Source organism: Xiphophorus maculatus, chromosome 5 (genome assembly GCF_002775205.1).
Source record: "Xiphophorus maculatus strain JP 163 A chromosome 5, X_maculatus-5.0-male, whole genome shotgun sequence".
NCBI lineage: Eukaryota > Metazoa > Chordata > Actinopteri > Cyprinodontiformes > Poeciliidae > Xiphophorus > Xiphophorus maculatus.
Genome location: NC_036447.1, coordinates 6,009,658 through 6,031,278, shown reverse-complemented (window position 1 = coordinate 6,031,278; position 21,621 = coordinate 6,009,658). Strand labels below are relative to the sequence as shown.

Genomic DNA, 21,621 nt, shown 5'->3' with positions numbered 1-21,621 from the left:
ATGTGTGTTCCCAGACCTGATGATCAAAAACATGCAGTAGTGTGCTGGTCAGCCAGGTGGTCTTCCCAGACTTGGGTGGTCTCGGGACTTTAAAACTGGAGGTGTGTGTGTGTGTGTGTGGTTATACTGGACAATTAATCAGTTATCAACATTGTTTCTGTCATTCGTTACATCAGTTTTATTTCCGTTGAGTGATAAGAACAAGAGGGAAGAATCTTTTCTACCTTAATCAGTGTTTACTGCCTCCAGCACAATAAGCTGGAAAAAAATCATATTCCCAACTTCAATAATTTATTTATTTATCTGTTTGTTTGATGGGCACAATGCACACAAACACAGGACAGAACATGAGCAAGTCTGTAAGTCTGTAACTGATTCATTGCACCAAGAGTGGATAGCAAGAGCTAATAGGCCCTGGTTGAGTATTTCCAGGTATTACAGTATTTACAATTTATAAATTACAGTAAGTATACATACATTTTCCTGCCTACCTGCTCATGTGAGCAACCTCCAAATCCATATAGTAAAAAAATATACATTAAAATACGTACAATTTATAAATCTAGATGCAAAAATACGTTTCCTCTTTGCAAATTCATACATAACCTTGCAGTGTCCAAATTTATATAAATATCCTTGCACATCCTCACACATTCAGCCAACATTATTATATATACAGTATATTATGTTATATATAATTGAATATATAATACTAACTCACTCCTACACAGACTTTCTCATCCATTAAATTAATAAAATTAAGTGTAAAGAAAGATTTTCCTTCAGGAGAGAGTTAGTTTTACATGCACGATTAATAACTTTATTATTGTGGTACTTTTATATGAAAAAGTGGTCTGAGCAAATGAGGTTCTACAATTCTGTTTGATTTGATTTATTTATCTCAAACAAGTTTTTTAGAAATCAAGAAATCAATTGTAAATAACAACTGGACAAACAGCATCAAAATAATAACCAGCAAATTTTACAAGCCAAAGAGCCCTCAGTCCAGATAATTAAAACTTGTTTAGTGGCACAAACTTACATGAAATTTTGAAAGACAGACTACTTATCATTTTTAATTGCATCTACTATTGATAATTTGTTGTCAATTTTAAAGATCCTTTCTGTTCCTAGGTCTTAAAAGGAAGAAAATCAAAATCATCAATTTTTTGATGATTTTTTTTTCTGTGGGATGTTGATATTTGTTAAAAATGTAAAATAAATTTTAAAAAAAGCATAGTTTCCAACCTGATGACAAGAAAAATAGATCTAAAATAAGATTACTGTTAATTAGGACATTTTGATGAAAAACTGTTAAAACTTTAAGGTCAAGATAAACTTTATTATCCCAAAGGAACCATTTGTTTTGCAACCAAGACAGAACAAAATGTACAGAACAATTTAAAAACAAAAATCTGCATTTTTGATCAGATCTGTATTTAAAAACATTAATTTATCACTTCTAGCCTATGTTATTGACAGCAAGCTGCAGGTTCAGACTGAAGTCTGTTCACCGAGCGTCGCATTCATTTCCTGGCCATCTTTCCTTGGAAGTTGTTAAAAAGTAGCTCATAAAAGTCCAGCCCAGATAGTTGGCTCAAGCCATTAACTTGCTGTTGCTGTTTTTCCTTTATTATTATTTAGCCCATCAAACTTTCTGCTGCACATGTGCTTTGCTGCAATATTGCAAAAGCTCGGGGTCCGGATACTTTGCCCTCCAGATGGGATGAACAAACCTGTTGGAAACACATTCAAACCAACATAAGACGCAAAACAACAAACCTCCAGCTACCTCAGCAGCTCATGCTGGCTAATTCTCTGTCCTGGATCAACAAACAGAAAATTCCCATAACTGACAATAACTTTAACTTTACATAAAAGTTATCGTCAGGGCCATTAAAAAAAGGCTGTTTTCTTCATAGTTATACAGGAAAACAAATGAGATAATTTTGTAGGTCGTACATTTCAACTTTCATTTCATTTGCAGCTGAAAAACAACATGAGACTTTTTGCACTTAGCAAGTCAACTGGACTTTATATTCTCACTGTTACTTTCTCATGCTGCTATTATTAATTTTCACAATCATTTTTTAACAATAAGTACAATGAGGTTTTAATTTTTTATCCTTTTTATTTTTATTTATCACCAGGGCTATTATGACAATTAAAAATATGTTGTATGCCTTATAGAAACATGCAATTATTCAAACATATATACACAGTTTTTATATGATTGAGCAGAATAAACACTTTGTAGGTATAAAACCTTCTGTATATGTATAAAAAAAATAAGAGACCACTTAAAATGATCTGTTTCTCTGAATTTACTCTTTTAGGTAAATGTTTGAGTAAAATGAACATTGTTCTTTTATTCTTTGAACTACTGACATGTCTCAGAAAATCCAAGCACAATCTTTTTATTTATTTGCAGACAAATAGGTAAAAATAACAAAAAAGATACAGTGTTTTCTGAGCTGAAATAATGCAAAGAAAACAAGTTCCTATTCATTTAGAAAGAATACTAATGTTTTAACTCAGGAAGAGTTCAGAGATCAATATTTGGATGAATAACCAGGAGGTTTTCAAAGGGTTCAGTGCAGGGGTCTTTCATTTTCTTCTAATTGTTTTTTATTATATTTAAAATAAAAAACAACTGAAATACTTAAATAGAAAATTATTTTTTTTATTTTGGTATGTATTTAGATACAGTAGTTATCCAGAAGTCCTTTATATGGTGTTTGGTGTCTTTCATTAACAGCTACCTTATACAGTGCTATATAATTATATTTTCTCCAAGTCGAGGAGATCTAGGAACATTTTCTACTGTTCAATAATACAATAGAAACATTTCAGTATTTCCGCCATCCTCACTTTCCTTTCTTTAAACTGTCTTTTAAGAGTGTTTTATTGCTTCACAGGCATAAATCTGTGTCAGGTTTGGAACAGTGTGTCCGTCCAGCTGGCCAGATATTTGCATACAGAGCATAAAAAACCTATTATTTGCTGAGCGCACTCAGTCCTTTGCAATTACAACTTTGCAGACATCGATATCGCAGACACCAGCTTTATTCAGTATATTGTGCGTCACTATCCACACATATGTCCTATAATGACTCAAACAGAGCAAATCTCTCAATTTATTCAAAAGAGATAAATGACTACACATTCTGTCCTGGAGATAACTTTCCAAACATTTTAATTGTAAATTCTTAGTGTAGGTTATTAAATAAACCCAGAAAATGATTCTGTTAAATATAAGACATGTGTTGACGTGCTTTTTACCGCTACCTGGTGTAGTTGTTCTTTTTGCCTCTGCCACTTCTGCAGCCAATCTCCACCCGTCTGAAAACTGACTGAACTGCTACCTGAAACCACTGGGAGGCAGAATTTGACTAGAAAGTTGTCATGAGCCATGAGAATCACAATCCTCACAGCCATTTGCTACATGACGGCAGTGTACTACACTCCAGTTGTAAAAGTGAATAATCTGCAGTCATTACAAATGTTGCTGGCAATGTTTCTGAAACAGAGGTTAAAGTAAAATTCCCATTGCAAATACAGCCTACAGATTGGGCCAACCACTGTACAAAAAACAAAGAATTAGACTATTTACTTACATAGAAAACGGATTCGCTGGTCAAACCGTCAAATGCTTCTGACAAAACTGTCCATGATTGGAGTGCAGCAATTTGTCCTGTCCAACACACTTCAGCACAACTCATCTGATGCCTTTAAAGGTGACCTATTAGGCTTCTTTGGACAGGTTAGTATAAATCTATTGGCTATACAAAACATGTTCATTATATTTGAATCTTTTTTCAGATGGAGTTGCTTTTAAGCCTTTTGTCACTTAAAATCACTTTAAACTGCTGCTGGCCACGCCCCCCAACTCAGTGTTTACACTCCCAGCTGAAAATGGCTGCAAACAGATGCGCAGTTATACTGTACAGCCATACATCTATCAAAAGCAGAAATTAAGCCTACTGGACAACCAGCAAGAATGCAGCAAGTGGATTTTGAATGGTAAGTGTAATTTAGGTCTTCATTACTAGGCCGGAAACACTTAAAATGTGTGTTGAATGATAAAAGAAACAGGTACAAACAGATTGAAGTATTTTATTGATCGTCTGTTTTTATGCAGTGGCATCTCAGCTGGAACTGATGGTGTCATGTTAAAATAAAACAAACAAATTGATATAAGTATTGTGACTGTTTGAAATGGCCTGAAATGCTTGTGGCTTACCTCTGTCTCTTCCTCTGCAGGGTGTTCAGGCTAAAAGACTCCCTGGGGGCCTGAGTACCTTTTAAAGGTTCCAGAAGAGACCAAAGCAGATAGAAGAGGGGGAGAAATAGAACTATGCACTTTAGAAATGTAATGTTGGATTTATATTCATAGAAATGTCTTTTTAGAAATGAAATGTCTGCTTAAAAATGAATAGGATTTTTAAATATTATTCTGAAGATTTGGTTGTTTTTGTGAAGTTTGTTTGTGTGTATGTATTTTGCTTTACCCTGTTTCTTGGTGGGTTTGTTAATTGGAGCAGCCAGGGACTTTAAAAGGCTGCATGATGGCCACATTGCAGGTGCATTTAGCTAAGGTGTCCTTAAAACAAAGTATAATTATAGATATAACGTATTGTAAGTCTGAGATAAAAGCAATTATTAAGAGCAAAATTAAATCTGAATGGCAGCAATTGTGGGAAGAAGGAACTAAAGGTCGTCATTTATTTCATATACAAAAGAAAGTAGGGAATATGGAAATAATAGGAGAAAATCGAAAAGAGCAAGTAGCAATGACAAGATTGCGCCTTGGACATACTGGATTAAATAAAACTTTACATTTGATGGGTAAACATCCAACAGGTAGATGTGAGTGTGGTATGGATATGGAAACAGTAGAACATGTAATAATTCATTGTGGAAAATATACAGTAAGTAGAGAGAAGCTAAAACAAGAAATTAGGAAATATGATATAGAGACATTAAAATTTAATAAGATGTTAATTAAACATAAAATAAATAAAGCGGTTATTAAATTTTTGAAGGTAACAGGATTATATGTAAGAATTTAGATTGGGGGAGATACTCTGGTCCACACTCCAGCACAGTAGATGGCGATAATACATCTTAACGTTAGATGTCACCCGCCAATAAAAATCACAAAGAAGAAGAAGAACATTGCAGGTGGGTTGCTGCTGAGACCTTAGGCCATAGATGTTAAACTCCAGTCCTCAAGGGCCGCTGTCCTGCAGTTTTTAGATGTGCCACAGGTACAAAACGTTGGAATGAAATGGCTTAATTACCTCCTCCTTGTGTAGATCAGTTCTCCAGAGCCTTGATAATGACCTAATTATTCTGTTCAGGTGTGGTGCAGCAGAGGCACATCTAAGACTGGAGTTTGACACCCCTGCCTTAGGCCATTGGAAGCAGGGTTGTCTGTGTGTTAAATGTTGGTGAATAAACACCCAGTGGGTCTGCACCATTTCTCTGCCTCAAGGCTCCTACTTAGTCCAGCCGCTGAGGGCCATTCTAATAGTAAGTCAACAACAAAGCTTTTCCAGCAGCCATTGTACAGTGTGATGATGCTCAGCTTGGGTGGCTAGGCAGGCAGGGATTCATTGGGATTACTAGGTGAGGGGCAGTACCTGCTGATTTGTGATGTTACAACCTTTAATTCATTGTCAAGAAAATGGATGAGTGTTTTTTTTTAAGTGCTTCAGCCGTTTCTAGAAGCAGCAGAAATCCAAATGAAAGTACAAAAACATGCTAAATGTGAATTTTACATAATATGCCTCCTAGGCAACAGCTGATGCCTGTTAATATATTTGGAGGATGAAAGCTCAATCTACAGACCCAACCATAATATCTGGTGAATCTACTGCTAACATTTTTCTGCACACAGACTCAGAAGTATTTTGTTGCCAAAATAAGAACCCCAGTATTATTGTGGCCAGAAATGTATTGATTACAGTTGTATATCTAAAGATGTATTTTTATTTGATCATCAAATGAGTCTACATGTGATGTAACAAACCCAACCAACATCCCTCCAACACCGTGCATTAGAGTTTATTCAGCAGAAGAGACACCAAAAACCTTTATAAAAGTTCAAGAAGTCCCGTCATTCAATCAAAGACAACTTTTCATTTAAGTTATATCAAAAGCTTATGTTTCTGGCCATCCAAACATTTATATTTTTATGTTAAGCTTTTTTTTCTTTTCTTTTTTTAAACTAAACTTGCAAAGAACTTTAATAATCAGCATATTTGATTTTTATTCAGTTTCATTTCACGGTCAGACCTAGGCTTGAACGTGTTTGGCTTTTCCTTGATTGTGTTTAATGTTTCCAAATTAACTGCATTCTTTACCTTCGCTTTGCCACATTGACAGGTAGCAACATTTACATCGGTGTGACGTTTGCAGATGTTTTTCCTCTTGGCATTGCTGTTAACACTTATTTGTGTTCTTCATACCAATTAAACTGATAAAATTCCTGCTTTTATACAGGACCTCACACACATTTATTGAAGAACTGATGTTGCAGCTCATAGATTTCCTCATGACTGTTATGTCAGTCATTCTTGTTCTACAAATTAAATAATGTCACATACAGTTAGTGGTTGAAGAGACAAAATTGGAGGTTTGTTTCAAAAGCACCCCAGATATTTTATTCTTTCTGAATGTTATTCATTTCCTGAATATACAGTAATTTGTAAGACTTTACTTTTTTTTAATCAACACCATCATAACCATGGAAGTATTGGGAGTATAATATTATGTACATGTTTACAGATGCACTGGTCAGTTATGTAATTTTTAAATCTAAGTGATAAAACGGGTTATAGGTACAAACGGGGCCCCCTGGTGGAGAAAATGAGTCAAGGCGGTGGAGGAAAGTGTCGTGAGCAGAGGAGTGCTAAAGGGAGGGGTCTCCAGGAGCTAATGACTACCAGATGTTTTGGTCGGATCACAAGGAAAAAACTCTATTCAGGCCTTAGTCATCTATCATGTTTGCTCGTCCACTGCAGTTAAAGACCAGCAGGTATACCGGAGGAGTGTTTGGTATACAGTGAACCCTCGTTTTTCGCGGGGGTTACGTTCCAAAAAGAACCCGCGATAGGCGAAATCCGCGAAGTAAAAACCTTTATTTATTTATTTATTTATTTATTTATTTTACAATTATTATACAATGAAATACTCCATAATACATTGAAACCAAAGAACAAAACCTTTTTACAGGCCCAAACATTTGTTTAACAAATAAAAAGTACTGTATGAACATTTTTTTTTTTTTTTTTACAAATAACTACTGTACTGTAAAATAATAATTTTAATACGAACTGAAGGCGGATTCCCGTGCCCGAATTGCGGAGATCAGCAACCGCCCCACCGCGACCTGAGTCATTGGATTAGAAAGGGAGAAAATAAAAAGTGATTATAAAAAAAAATACAAAGTACAGTAGGACAAATAGTGACTAATGTGTATTTCACTGCTCTTCTGACTGAGCCGCTGCAGCCTGACTCCGCTCTGTAGCGGCGGTGCAGGTGTGTTTTTTCGAGAGAAGAACATAGTTATCGGTAGTTGTTGTCGCTCTTTATAGATTCTTATAAACCGACATGCCACCATCGATTATGTTAAATATGGCAAGCTGTTTTACGTACGTGTACATTTTAAACCGCAACGTTGGTGACACACACGTAGAGAAGAAGCGGAGAGACTGTTTAGCCAATCAGAATGCAGAACACAATGCAAATCCGTGAAGCAGCGAGACAGAGAAAGGTGAACCGAGGTGAATAGCGAGGGTTCACTGTACTGCATGAACTGTTCTGTAGATTTAAATATATATAAGTATTGTGTTGTGAAGAAAGAAAAAAAATATATATTTTCCCCATCTGTTGTTAAATTGTCATCTTTTCCAGCTCTTAACATACCTAGATAGTTAACTTCTAGCATGACACATTCAAAAAATACAAAATCTTTCCAATTATTCTTTTTGTGGAAATATCTTCGAACACTAGAAATAAAATAAAACTGACTTGCAAGTAACTTTTCAGCAAGATATAGGAGCTCAACCTTCAGAACCACTCAGGTCGTCTGGTTCTGATTCTGCTCTGCATACCCGGAACAAGAACCAAACATGGAGAAGCAGCATTCAGCTTCTCAGTGTTGTAGTACATCAAACCAGATTTGTAACGGAAATAAATCGCATTGACTGTTTTGCTATCCATTGCACTCCATTGGATTATCAAGTGACATAACCCCCCTGTCTCATTCTGAGTTTCATTCAGATTCTGAATCAGATCAGAATATTCATATTACATGACTCATTTTTAATCCATTTAAGCCGATCTAATTGACTCATTCATAAATATGTAACATAACGATGGGGTCACAGAGAGGGTCAGGATCAGTTGAAGGGTGACTGGGGTTCAAATAACTATTCTGAGTCACAGCCACTATAGTAATAAAAGAACCATTAAAAGTGAACTGTACCTCATCTGAAGTGATTCATTTAAAACATTCGTTCATAGCTGAACCAAACACTTGCAGCTTCTTACAACAGGCTGTGTGTGTGTTTTATTTAAATGTGGGGGTGTGCATGTGTGTGTGTTTGTATTCCCAGATTCACAGGGTCATCTCTATCTGATGCTAGCTCTCTCAAAAATTACCGGTTCTCTAGTCTTTACCCCAGGCAAGGCTGTAGCTATTAGATGTGAGGATGAGAAAAGTACTTTCAAGATCCACTCTCTCTGTGTGTGTGTGTGTGTGTGTGTGTGTGTGTGTGTGTGTGTGTGTGTGTGTGTGTGTGTGTGTGTGTGTGTGTGTGTGTGTGTGTGTGTGTGTGTGTGTGTGTGTGTGTGTGAATGTTTGTTTGTTGTTGATTTTGAGCCATTAACATACCTACCAGGACGCAAGATAAAGAATTATCATAGCAGCCAGCTGATGTCTGTTTCAGACACTGGAGCTCAGTAGGGAACAAAAGAGATGAAATTTATGTGATTACATATGTGTGTCCCAGCTAGCTCAGCTAATACTTTAACAATGTGAAGTTTACTTATTTGGAGATTTCAGTCTAAATAAATCTGTGACTACTGACCATCTTAGACAATGTAGGTGTTAAGGCCACAGGTTTATGGGTTTTGTCAAAGTGGAACATCATAAGAAATTTTTAAAAATGTACTTGTGTCATAGACCTTGCCTGCAGCATATTATTGCATGTACAGTTAATTGAATTAAAACCCTTCAACTGCAGCAATAAAAACAAGAAAGAATACAAAACACCCCTTTAAGTTTTTGGTAAGCATTTACTGCACCTTTGTTTATATGAAGCTGATTGCTTTGACTGATTAACTCCAGCATCCACAAAAAGTTTTATTAATGATCCCACATGAGCAGAAAACAGCAAAAAGCTGAAACAACAAATAACCTCAGTTTGATCAGATGTAACTCTCCAAGGTCTTAGGGTATGACTAGCAGCATTCTGCCTCATCAACGGATTTGGCATATCAGCTAAACATGAGCTGAAAAGGATCATTTCCAAACCTAGAAAGTACAGAGACACACACTTTCCTTTGGTGCAAAAAATGAGGCAAAATCCCATTTGTACTCAGTTCTTCCCTAAACTGTATAAATCTGATGAGGTCTGGCGGATGGATACAACAGGAGTCAGCTAACTCCACATGGAAACAGATGCTGTTAAGCTGAACAAACTAGAACCAAACAGAACAAATTGCAGACTGTTAATTATCGCATATCTGATTAGCTGTTGGCTTCCATTACCTTAGAGAAAATGTTCTATGTGAAGAAATTCTTGTGTTGCTTTTGGCAAGTTGTGGGTTGAACTCCATATTACACTCCCGTATCATGATGATGACACTTATGTGCAAGATAATTAACCTCGAGTCCCCTAGCAGTCTGTATGTTGGTGTAAGAATATGTGCGACTGAGCTTAGACCACAGTCATTTAAAATCTTCCTACAATATCAGAACTAACCCTTTCAGGTTTGATTCAGTACAAGTTGAGAAAGTGCTAACTTATCTTGGCTAATTGAGTAAAATATGAGACTGTTTGGTCACTATGTTCTGATAAACTTAAAGTTCTGACAGCTATGTTTGATTAAAATTGTTGTAGACACTGAATCCATCTCTCTTTTTCTGATCAAAGGTGTTTATCATTGTCAGATGCATTTAATTTATATAGTTTAAGTGACACAGAACTTCTTTTGATTTCAGGAATGAATCGATCAAAATTATGACAAAAAATGTAAATAGATCAAACTCATTTAGAGCTTCAAAGCTGCAAAACCAGAAAGTCGCATTTACCCAGCAGGAGTCTCAAACTCTCATCCATATTGTCAGTATTCAGTGTTTTGCACAATGATGTGACACTGGAATCAAATTAACAATATCTTAAATACCAGATGGCTACTCTTCCAAACTACAAACCCATCCAAACAAGAGATTTTTCAATTATATATTACGTTAATGGAATGGTGTGGAAAGGTCTGTGTTACAGTATTGGCACCAATCAGGTAGAAATCAAGGAAATGTCTTCGCATAAATGGTCATGTGACTGAGTGATTAAAAATGTATCCAAACCCTCCTTCAGCTCGTGCAATCAAATGCATAAATACAGGTTGTGAATACAAAATAATAAATTATTCATTGACAATAACCAAAATCCATATTTATGGAAGTCCCAAATTATCTAAAGATTTCCAGTGTTCTGTAGACACAAAAACACAAAACTACTAAACTTCATTATGCCGCTAATTACCTTCTAGGATGTTGTTTATAAAACCTAATGCCCCAAATAATGAGCAACACGTTTTTTGATGAAGCCTAGGTTCCATAGCCTGATTAATCTTTTCTGAGCTCGACACTCATTAAGCTTCTCAACAACCTTTAAATTTTGTATTTGGTTTAAATGCTATTTTTATTATTATTATTATTATTATTATTTGCCCTAGGTAACCTCCAAACTCATTATAATTCCAGGTTTCACGTAAACATCTGGAGTGAGAGCAAGAGATGCGAAACACAACCAGGTCAATAATGACGGCACTGTGGATCAGCAAGACTGTGGTCTCACTGCATTCTTGAAAGTAGTTTTAATCAGAGTGGGTTTCTTTTTTTTTTTTTCTATTCCATTTTGCTGTAACCACATGTCTGCTTCATTCACACATGGCATATGAAAACCCAAACTTCTGCCTCAATGAATCAAACATTAAGTGAAAACAACTGTTGTTGACATTTTGATAGGCTTTAAATTCCCCCCAAAAATCGGTTGTTTTTTAAATTTTTTAAAAATGCTTTTGATTTTTGCTTTCCTCTGCAACAGGATACATTTATGTATTTTTCACACTTTTATCCTTATTTTGCTAAGATGAATTTGGAATCTAAATAATTGCACAAAACCAACAGATTTTAGGTAAACAAGCTCAGGTAAAATTGAACAAAATTTGCAGATTTTTTAACTTTTTTTTTTCAAACAAGTTTGCAATTAGTCCAGTTATTCACTCACTCTGACATTTGGGAATGTGATGGTTAAACCTGGGTCACATTGACATTCAGCATTTAGCAGCAGGGAAATTATTAAGTTCATTTTGTTTTCTTTTAGGACACATAATGGACATCTAACAGACAACACACTCAGCTGTAACTCACAATGACACAGAGTCTTGGGACAAATAACACCTTCATAAATCCCTCTGTTAATGTGTGCCTCACGTATTTCTCATTAAGTTAAAGCTACAAAACTGATGCACATCAGGAGGCTGAACTAGACCTTCACCAAAAAAAAAGGAAATTCAACAACTTTGTTCAACAATAGCACATTTTAGCACATCTGCTGTCTGTTAGTGATTATTTTACATCATTTTATTCAATCTACATAAAATACTATTTCAAAAGTGGCAAAGATTAAAACCAAGATGATGCAGAGTGATCATAAGAAACCGCTGATACTGCTGAGTGAGAGGCAGAGATGAGCTCAGTTTGAATCAGCCACCATTTCACCAAGTGGTGCTTTTATTCTTTTCACGACATTGTTTACATCCCACAACAAGCATTATTTAGACTCCCAGCACGTTTTCACATAAAAACACAGACACTTTGTCAGTGGCGTGACGGCACTACGTTTACAACCTAAAACTGCAATAGGAGAGAGAGAGAGATGTGTTCACATACATCTGAGTGAGAGTTCCTGCAGAGACCCGTTTAATGGCCACATCAAACATAAATATATTCCGTTAAATAAAACACACACAATTCCCCATTTGTGTGGTCAACTACGCAGACACATTGGTAAACAAATGCATGTGAAGGGGTGTGTATGTGTGTGTGTGTGGGGTGGGGATGGTTCGGTTTGTTCAGAAAGGTACCAGGGGACATAACTCCGTCTGTGCCTGTCTAGATGGACTTCAGCCCACACCCAGGCTCCTTCCTGGGGACACGTCACTTCTTCTACTTCCCGGGGTCCAACCGAGACCGTGGCCGAGCAGCAGGACAACCGTCTGCAGCGTCCATCCAGCCCCGCCGCTGTGGGGAGCCTGAGTGTGCAGAGGCACGGCGGCTGCACTGTCCATCAAAAACCCTGGGGTCAAATTTAGGAGTGGGAGTGGGAGTGGAGGGGTCACTACTGTTTGAGTTCCAGAGCCCAGACATGCTGAGGCCATCCTGTCCGACCTTTGCTCTTCTTATCTCCTACCGATGAGGAGGACGAAGACGAGGAGGCTGCTTTGGGGATCTCCACCTGCAGACATTTCACATGTTATTTTTCTTCTTATTATTTATTATTTTAATTTTACTTTTTAAATAGTAATTGCAGTAATAGTCAGGACATTTGTGTGACTTGCACTGATAGTAATTTAGCCAATTGAAATCAGCTAAGCTTGAAATTATTCATATCCCTGACAGAATAATTTATTTTTATATAACCAAAAAGTTAGTTTTTGGGGGGGTTTCCTGATACACTGAAAAATGAAAACGGGTGATCCAGCTTTTTAAAAAACGTCAATTTGTTAGAACTAATCAAATGAAGTTTATCCAAGTAATAATTTAAGGTAAAGTTGTTGTGTTATTCAAAATAAGTTGATTAATTTAAGTTTATTTTTAAGTTGAAGCTTTATTCTCTGTTTTCATTGTAGGAAACGAGACATGCATATTTTAAATAAAATAAAAATAATTTTAAAAAGAAAATATTTTTTAATGCAGTTTAGTAAAACACAGCATGTCGAAGGTCATTTACACCCATTTCAATAATGGTTGGAAAATATTTGTGGCATTATAGAAATCAATTTATTCATTTACCGTATTTTCCGCACTATAAGGCGCACCTAAAAGCCTTCAATTTTCTCAAAAGCTGAGAATGCGCCTTATAATCCGGTGCGCCTTATAGTGCGGGAAAAAATGAATAAATTGATTTCTATAATGCCAAAAATATTTAAAACTTGGATGATGTATCATATAAATAAACCTCATATTGACTGATTGATTTTATGTTTGCTTCTACCAGGTAATTTCCACTTGTAGTCACTGACCCAGCGGATATTTTTTTATTTTTATTATAAATAAACAAATAAATAAATAAATAAATAAATAAATAAAAAGAGGGCAACTGGTGGCGCAAGGAGTAAAGCGTGTTACCCGTGACCCATATATAAAGGCCTAAATTTTCAGCCCAGCTGTCCCGGGTTCGAGTCCCAGCCCGTTGACCTTGGCCGCATGTCTTCCCCCTCTCACAACCAGTGAACCAATGAAATGCGAGAAAAACAAACAAACAAACAAAACAAACAAACGAAAAAAAAAAAACACGCCGCTGTTTAATACATAATCAAACTCGTTTTATTGATTTACTATTAGTGATTGGCTGAAAGACTCTTGGCCATTAATCTTTGGCTCCCTCTCTAAAGATTCAAGTAGGACGCTGATCGGGCCACTAAAAGACGTTAACATGTTTTCCAGTCAGGAGAAAAATGTTGGTAAAATTAAAAAAATATATATGTTAACTGATAGCAACACAAAAATTAATCAATCCATAAACGTATAGGCTACCGATGTGACCGCAGGGCGTTTTGCAAAGCTGGCACGGAACGGATGGATGGGTGGCGGTAGATATGCTATTTATAGGCGATGATAATATGGAATATGGATGCATTCATATTCCAGAATCGCCTTTCAGTGCGTTTATCCTGGATTGAACCCCCACTACAATCCCTAAACAATGTCCCCCACCCTTGCAGCGGTAAACCTCTGCTCGGTACAGCAGCTACACCCACTAAGTTCACCAGACATCAACCAGACAACAAGCAGCAGAAAACGACGCCTCAGTTCCATCCCAGCGCGGATAAATCCCTGCACGGGAATGCCGCAGATCCAGCCTGCTGCGCAGGGAGGTAGGGTGAATAACAATCAGCATGCTGACAAGAAGTACACAGAGTTTCTTTCCTATCTGGACTTTTTTAACAACATGAAATCCAGCGGGGATTTTTTTTTTAATAAACGTAATTTAACGTAATTTAGCAGCATGCTGCGAGGAAACCTTTAATGGGTTGCAGGGCAAACACACCGATGTGGATAGTTACTCAAAAATGTTCCATTCGAAGGAAATGACAGACGGCCAATAGCTTAATTCAAATTGGAGCGTGAGTGTGTGTGTTTGTGTTTATGCGTGATTTAAAATCAATCTTCTTAACATTAATTTTTAAATCAACCAAAATTATGCATTCACAGGACGCGGAATTTTGTAGTCCATCTGAACACTAAAACTCCTTCCTTAAACTTTGTTATTCTGCAAAGAATATTCTTCAGAAAACTAAAGCTGAAGATTTTTTTCTCTCTCAAGATAATAAGATAAAAAAAATGTTCAAAATAGTAGCACAAATAGTTTTTTAATAAAACACGTCATATCTTCAGTAACTCAGTCCCTGTTAAATAAATTCCAACATGTAACTGGGAGGTGTGACTGCTGTCCAGGCCTTGTTTACATCCCTAACTCTGAAGCCACAGCCGCATCTCGACTGGCACATCCCATTAAAGCTACACATTAAAAATAACCTTCTGAATTCATCTTGTCAAGCGCAATTAGGCCTAATGTTGTTTTTTGTTATAGGTTCGATGTTCAACTTCGGGTTTGTAATTTAGATGAAATGTAAACGCATTCGCAGAATAAAGAAAAAATTAGGGATGCATTTTCAAACCGACAGCCTCTGGGATGTATTATCAGTTCCTAATAGGAGTGGGCGATTTGGACTTAAAGTGTTATCACGATATTTTGTGGTACTACTGTGATAACGATAAACGTGATGATACGAATTATTTATTGCTTCTTTTTTCCGCATGCGACAGCAATGACATCCCCACTAAACTGCACACAGAAACTGCATTTAATCATATTTTCAAATTTATTGATATTTTCTTTGAATAAGCAGCGGAATTTTTTAAAAATGGTTAAAAATTGCCCAATTTTTACATCAACTGGAATTTATTGCGACAACGATAAATCAAAATTCTTATCATGACAAGACATTCATCACGATAAATGATGCGACAAATGCGCACTGCTTAAACGATGCTTATAGGTTTAGGGACAAGTGAAGAAATGCGTCATCAAAATAAATGGATATAATTTTTTTTTAAATACATCCAAACCGTGTGACCTAATTTGAACTTCCACTTGTTGACAGAAAAAGGCGGCTTAAGTCCAACGAATTGTGTGTGATCGTTCCTAATAACAACTTCTCCTTGATTTTTGAGCAACAACAACACTGCAGCTTGTTGGTTTTTTTCATTCTTGTGTTTTAGGAAGACAGCATACAATCTGAAGAAGACGTGACTCAATTGTAATCCAACGTCCAGCCTCCTGCAGTGAATGCAGCTCCAAGGGGAAGGGAGAAATGCGTCCTGGCTTCCATTACGCACCACACTTCCTATACACATCAAGCAGGAAATAATTATTCTGCTCTGGCCTGCTCCGTGTACTTTTGTTTGTTTGGACGCATAATGTCTGCTGCACAGCTCTGATGCGTTGTGGGCTGAGGGAAGGTGTGCTGCAGCTGATGGATTCCCACTCAGATAAACCCGGCAGAGTTGGTGTCATGATGCTTCGCTGCGCCTCGTAAATAAAAACATCGCTCTGAAGTTTGGTCAGCGATCACAGAGGACTGATTTAAAATGTGTGGATTATATTAGCGGCTACTGCCAACACGCGGATCGACGCCGTGCATAGGCATGCATACTAAAAGTGCCATAATAATTTTATTGTCCGCAGAGCTGCAGATAAACAGTGAAACTGCATGTGAAGACAATGCAGCCGTTGGAAGTGTGACTCCATCAGAAATGCTGCTATAATAAAAGCGGGTCGTAATGGCTGAAGCTGGCCTCCGTTGGCTCCATGAAGTCTGAGAAAGGCCACCGATTCACCCCCCACCACCACCCCGTTCAGGCTTAATACACACCATACATTTCCATATTTTTCTCTTTCTTACAAGGAATGCAACACGGAAGAGGTGGGATTTATTTTTATTTTATTTTACAGTAATCATCAGTTTTTGAGCTGTATTTTATTTACATGGAAAACTACGGGTATTTCTGTGTCAATTTTCAGAATTATTCTGTTTTATTTATGTATTCCCTGTGTTTAGCAACATAACGTAAGAATACAGATTTATACAGATTTGTACTTTGATGCTTTTACATTTTTATATTTTATGTATTCGTTATAGGAACATTTTTTGTTCTAAGCTTTAATTTTATTTTATGAAGATACTTTTTATTTTAATTTGTGAATTCAATTTATAATTCTTCAGATTCACGCATAAATGTAATACATAAACATATTTCATAATAATAATAATATTCCCATATAATTATGGTAAACAGATTATATTGCACATTCTTTATTTTATGTTATTTGCTATCTTAATTTCTCTTAATATTGGTGGAGAGATTTAAAGATTTTTTTTTGTTTTGCATTTAGCCACATGGCGGAAGTGCTCCTGTTCTTTTTAAATTTATTTTATATTTTTTTCCACTATATATTTTTTAAAATATTAAATTCTGCGAATGTAACGTAAAAGTACGATTTATTTGTATAGTTTTGTACTTAATGCCAATTAGGAGTTTCTAAATAATGACCACACATCAAAATTTGCGTTCTGTTTTCACGGCATAATAAAATTATGAATAAGTAATGTAAGTAATGCAACAGCCATTTCTGTTGTCATTGATGGTCCTGTTCTGTTTCCTTTCTTGATTAAATTATCGGTAAAGTGATCCATGCTGATCGAGCACACCGCACATTTGAAGACACGTGCAAACACAAACTTTCCTCCCTCTGTTTACTCTCTCCTTACCGGCGATTTAAATTCCTACCGCACGTAAACGCGCCAATAACTGACCGTCTGTAGTTGCGTTTACAGGGATTTCCTTCGCTCCTGTTTGCGTTTGATGTGCTTAAGAGCGAAACGCTGCAAAATGAAGTGAATGAGTGTTTCAGTCACGCAAACTGCTCTGATAATCCAACTCAGCTGGTAAGATGAATTAATAAAGTGGAGCGTTTCTGTGAAAGTTGATAAAAGTTGCATTTGTATTTAAAATCGATTTACAGATGGCATATTTTAAGATGTTAATTATCATTTTAACTGGTTGATTATCGTAAACTATTACCCTAAATTATGTAATAATCATTTTACGCACAGGTAATGTAACCTAGATCGATGTATTTATTTATTTATTTATTTCCGGTGCGCCTGTATAATTGGTCCACACAAATTTCGCTTTCTTGTGTTTGTTTTGTATTGCGTAGGTTGCGGTCTGTCTTTATCTCTCTTTGTGGCAAGAATTTGCTAAATTGTAGGCTTTTAAGCGGCGTCTCTGCCTGGCCTTTCTCCTCTCCTCCTGCAGCCCTGCAGAGGAGGCTCACAGAGGACTTTTAAAGGATTTTCCACCGCGAACTTAAGTCATCAATCTTGTTGAGATAAAACATTCACGACACGACTAACGGGGCCAAATGAGCGTGGAACCGTGTAAAACAACTATCTAACATCTTCTCTGCGCAGGGACTGGCTGTGAATTCAGGTCATGACTCGTGTCTGGAGAATAAATCACTGCACGGAGCAGCGGGACGCGCAGAGCCGATCTGCTTCTGCAGGCCTCCTCCTCGGCGCTTTCAGCAGACATACCAGTTTACTCTCTTTATTTCTTCACGTTATTCCCTCCAGTGGCGCATTTAGTCAGCTTATGTTTTCTGATAGTATTACCAATGGCGACATTAGGCAACCTGAAATCTCAGCCTGTGTGTGTTTTCGTCGCGACATGAAAGCAGTGTGTTGAATGTGTGTTAATGGTGACCCTGCGGATGCCTTACCGCCTCTCTTTTCCTGCGTTCCTCCCGTGCCTCCGTCTTTTTCAGCTCGGCTTTAAACGCCTGCGTGTCTCCGTGCTGGCCGTCCTTGTCCAGGATGTCCATCAGGTAGGAGATGTAGCTGGTGGCCAGCCGCAGAGTCTTGATCTTGGACAGCTTGGTGTCGGCCGGGACGTTGGGGATGCACTCCCTGAGCTCCGCGAACGCCGAATTGATGCTTTGGGTCCGTCGCCTCTCCTTGCGATTTGCGGTGGGTCTCCGCTTTATGGTGCGTGGGTGTGCGTGGTGGTGGTGGTGGTGCATGCCGACCGTGGCTCCGTTCATAGAGATGCTGCCGGGCCCAGGGATCAGATGGTTCCCGGGTCCGTAGTGATGGTGGTGGCGCGCGTCCAGGCCGCCGGAGGAGTCGCCCCCGCTGTTGGTGTGGTACTCCGGGCTGTAGCCCGGCGCGAGGCTGTACTCAGTGGGTGACATGTCCGCGTGGCTGATCAGCCAGCTCGTGAAGTACGGAGGCGCCCCGGTGTCCTCGTGGCACCGTCCGGCCGCCGCCGCCGCGTGCAGCGAATAGTGGTGGCTGTCGTGGTGGTGCATGATCGGGTGGTGAGGGTAGCCTGACACCAGACTCATAGTCCTGCTCACTGTCGCGCACTCCGGCGCGAAAACAAACACACACACACGCACACGCACACACGCACCCACACACACACACACACACACACACACACACACACACACACACACACACACACACACACACACACACACACGCACACACACGAAGAGGCCCGAGAGATGCTGCAGAGGGAACGTGAAGTTTAATATCCCCTCCGTGCAAATGTTTGCATCCTGGATAATATTCCCAGCAGGGAACACCCCCCCCCCCGCTCACACTCTCGGTATTCCTGCAACACTCACCGGGCCTGCAGGCCGCTCTCTGCTGCTGAAACAGCTTCCCTAGTTAGGACATCGTTGTTCTTCGTCTTCTCCTCTCCGCGAAGCAATACCACAGACCCTTTCCTCCCCTTTTCACAGGAAAACACACTTCGGCTCGTCCTCCTGTTCTCCTCTACGGCTCATTTCCGTCAGTCAGCTGTCAGCTGTCAGCCAGGAGGGAGAAGGCTGGGCTGATCCTGGGTCACCCCTCTGAGACTGACTGACCGTAGAGTCCGCCTGGCTACATGAGAGAGAGAGAGAGAGAGAGAGAGGGAGAGAGAGAGGTGGTGGGGCTGGCTCTCGGCTCCATGAACCACTGGCGGACTTGCCCCCCTCATCGGGCCCCATTTCCAGGCTCTGTATAACCCACTTGTCTTTAATGTCAATAGGCCTGCTAAGTAGGCCTGCCTGCACATGCGCACAACCGCGCGCCCGTCAGCCAGCGTTTACTTACGCGGCAGAATCTGCTGAATCAAAAATGAGGCTGTGATTGATAAAAATGAATGCATTTACTCCAAGACACGAGGTTCACGAGGAAGTGTTTCATTTATCTGTTTATATTCTTCTTAATGAGTTTAATATTTCAGCTGAAGCAAAGAGTTTGTGAATTGGCTGAAATATGTTTTCCTTCAATATATAAAGTAGGCTATATGTATTTGAAAAATATCTAAATAAGTGGTGTGAGTTTGAGATTTCTGATTTGCTTAAGACTATTCTCATGGTGTCAGGGTTCTGTCTATTTTTTTTAATCAATGATAATAAAAGATGAAAGTCTCGCTGGTGATGCGTCACACCAAGAGGATTTACAGATTAAACCGACCTGAGATAAAAGAACTCAAAACAATTTAGTCCAACAACTAATATCAGCCATTTTGGCACCGAACTAAAATTTTATTCTGATTTATTTGACTTATTTTATTAATCAACATCTTTTGATTATATATCAACGGTTCCGGTTAACTTACTCCTGTCGAATATTTACAACCAATAATATATCACTGCGCCATTTCAGAACGATTTGGGTTTACCAAATAGATTTTTATAGGTTTATGATAACTTAAATATTTTTTACTTGACTTCCTTTAAGGTAAAGCAGTAGAAATGTACAATAATTTCTGCTGTTGTTAGGTAATGTCTTTCAATTAAATAATTTAAAGTGTTGATTAAATAACAGCAGACGAGGTAAGACAACGCCTGAAATAAAATATAAATTATTACAATTATTTTATTATGTATTCTTTTTAATTTTTTTTATTATTACATGTAAGAAATCTTAGTTAACCTTCTGAGTGAAACATAGAGTGAAATCTTTTATTTATGCGGAAAAACCAAATTCACACAGTAAAACGCAACAGAGACACAAAGTAAGTATGAAAATGTAAAAGGTTTGTTAAAATATGCGGTTTGGATGTTCCACAATAACAAAATAATGAAATAGTTGAATCCTCTCGGTTGCGCTCACCCTGTGGCTGACCTCAGTCTGCGGTGTCCGCAGGACGCCTCGAAACACGCAACTAACTTCTCCTTATTCGCCAAAGCTGCGGAGTAAAAAGCAGACTGTTCACGTTTGTCTGTTTTTTTCCCACGTACTTACACGCTTTTTTTGGGGTTGGTTTTCCAATTATTTAACGTTATTAAAAACACGATTAAGCAAATTAAGACAATCCTACATATTAAATGAACACAATATTGTTGATCGCGGGATTAACCAGCAACTAAGCCTTTCAACTCGCCTTAAATCTAACTTATAAAACAGCACAAGTTTACCAAAAGGTATAACAGTTCAATAAAAGCAAATTATTATTATAGCCAAAATAACACTATTCAAGTTTCTTAAAAGTATGTACACAGATTGAAATAAAATACCCTAGAATAAATGAAAACGTTGAGATCAACCTGCCGTTCATCCAGAAGAAACGACTGCTAGGTCAAAGTGAGTTTGAAAAAAGCTGACATTGTCACCAGGCTGGTACAGTTTCGGGTGCATCAGTGCCATTGCACAACCTCTGGCTGGTGCTGTTGACGCAGATACGCGTGGAGCTTCAGGCAAAGTGCTGTTTTTCTGCAGGGCACTGCCAGATTTATTTCTGAACCCCTGCAGGTTCTGTCAACTTCTGGCTGTTGAGCCTGTTTTTCTGTAAAATACATCAGTTTCAAGATGTTTCAATGAGAGGAGAGCATGGGCAGAGGTGGGTAGAGTAGCCAAAAGTTGTATTCAAGTATTACTTCAGTAAATTTAAATCAAGTTAAAGTAAAATGTATCAGTCCAAAGAATCATTCAAGTAAAAGTTTAAAACTTGGTCAAGATTTCAAAAGAACAGAG

At 38.0% G+C, this 21,621-nt stretch overlaps 1 protein-coding gene across 4 annotated transcripts; it reads right to left on the bottom strand.

The window, feature by feature from the left end:
- Window positions 1-9,360: 9,360 nt before the first annotated feature.
- hand2 (heart and neural crest derivatives expressed 2) lies at window positions 9,361-21,327 on the bottom strand. 4 transcript variants are annotated; one of them, XM_023333132.1, is made up of 4 exons: window positions 21,165-21,327; window positions 20,761-20,836; window positions 18,369-19,535; window positions 9,361-12,755 (listed from the first exon to the last, which is right to left on the bottom strand). In XM_023333132.1, exons 3-4 carry the CDS (start codon window positions 18,990-18,992, stop codon window positions 12,639-12,641), a joined length of 741 nt encoding a protein of 246 aa, XP_023188900.1. In that variant the 5' UTR covers window positions 18,993-19,535; window positions 20,761-20,836; window positions 21,165-21,327; the 3' UTR covers window positions 9,361-12,638. The 4 variants fall into 4 exon arrangements, with proteins under 4 accessions (XP_023188900.1, XP_023188902.1, XP_023188899.1 ...); XM_023333134.1 differs by having other exon boundaries at window positions 21,195-21,327; XM_023333131.1 differs by having other exon boundaries at window positions 20,761-21,327.
- Between the last annotated feature and the right edge of the window lie 294 nt (window positions 21,328-21,621).

Bases quoted from the DNA above. Each gene is read 5' to 3' on its own strand.
- hand2 (XM_023333131.1), bottom strand. From the start codon at position 18,992: ATGAGTCTGGTGTCAGGCTACCCTCACCACCCGATCATGCACCACCAC. The intron at 12,756-18,368 runs GTAAGGCATCCG...AAATGTCTGCAG, and splicing joins AACGCAGGAAAAGAGAGGCG to GTGGAGATCCCCAAAGCAGC.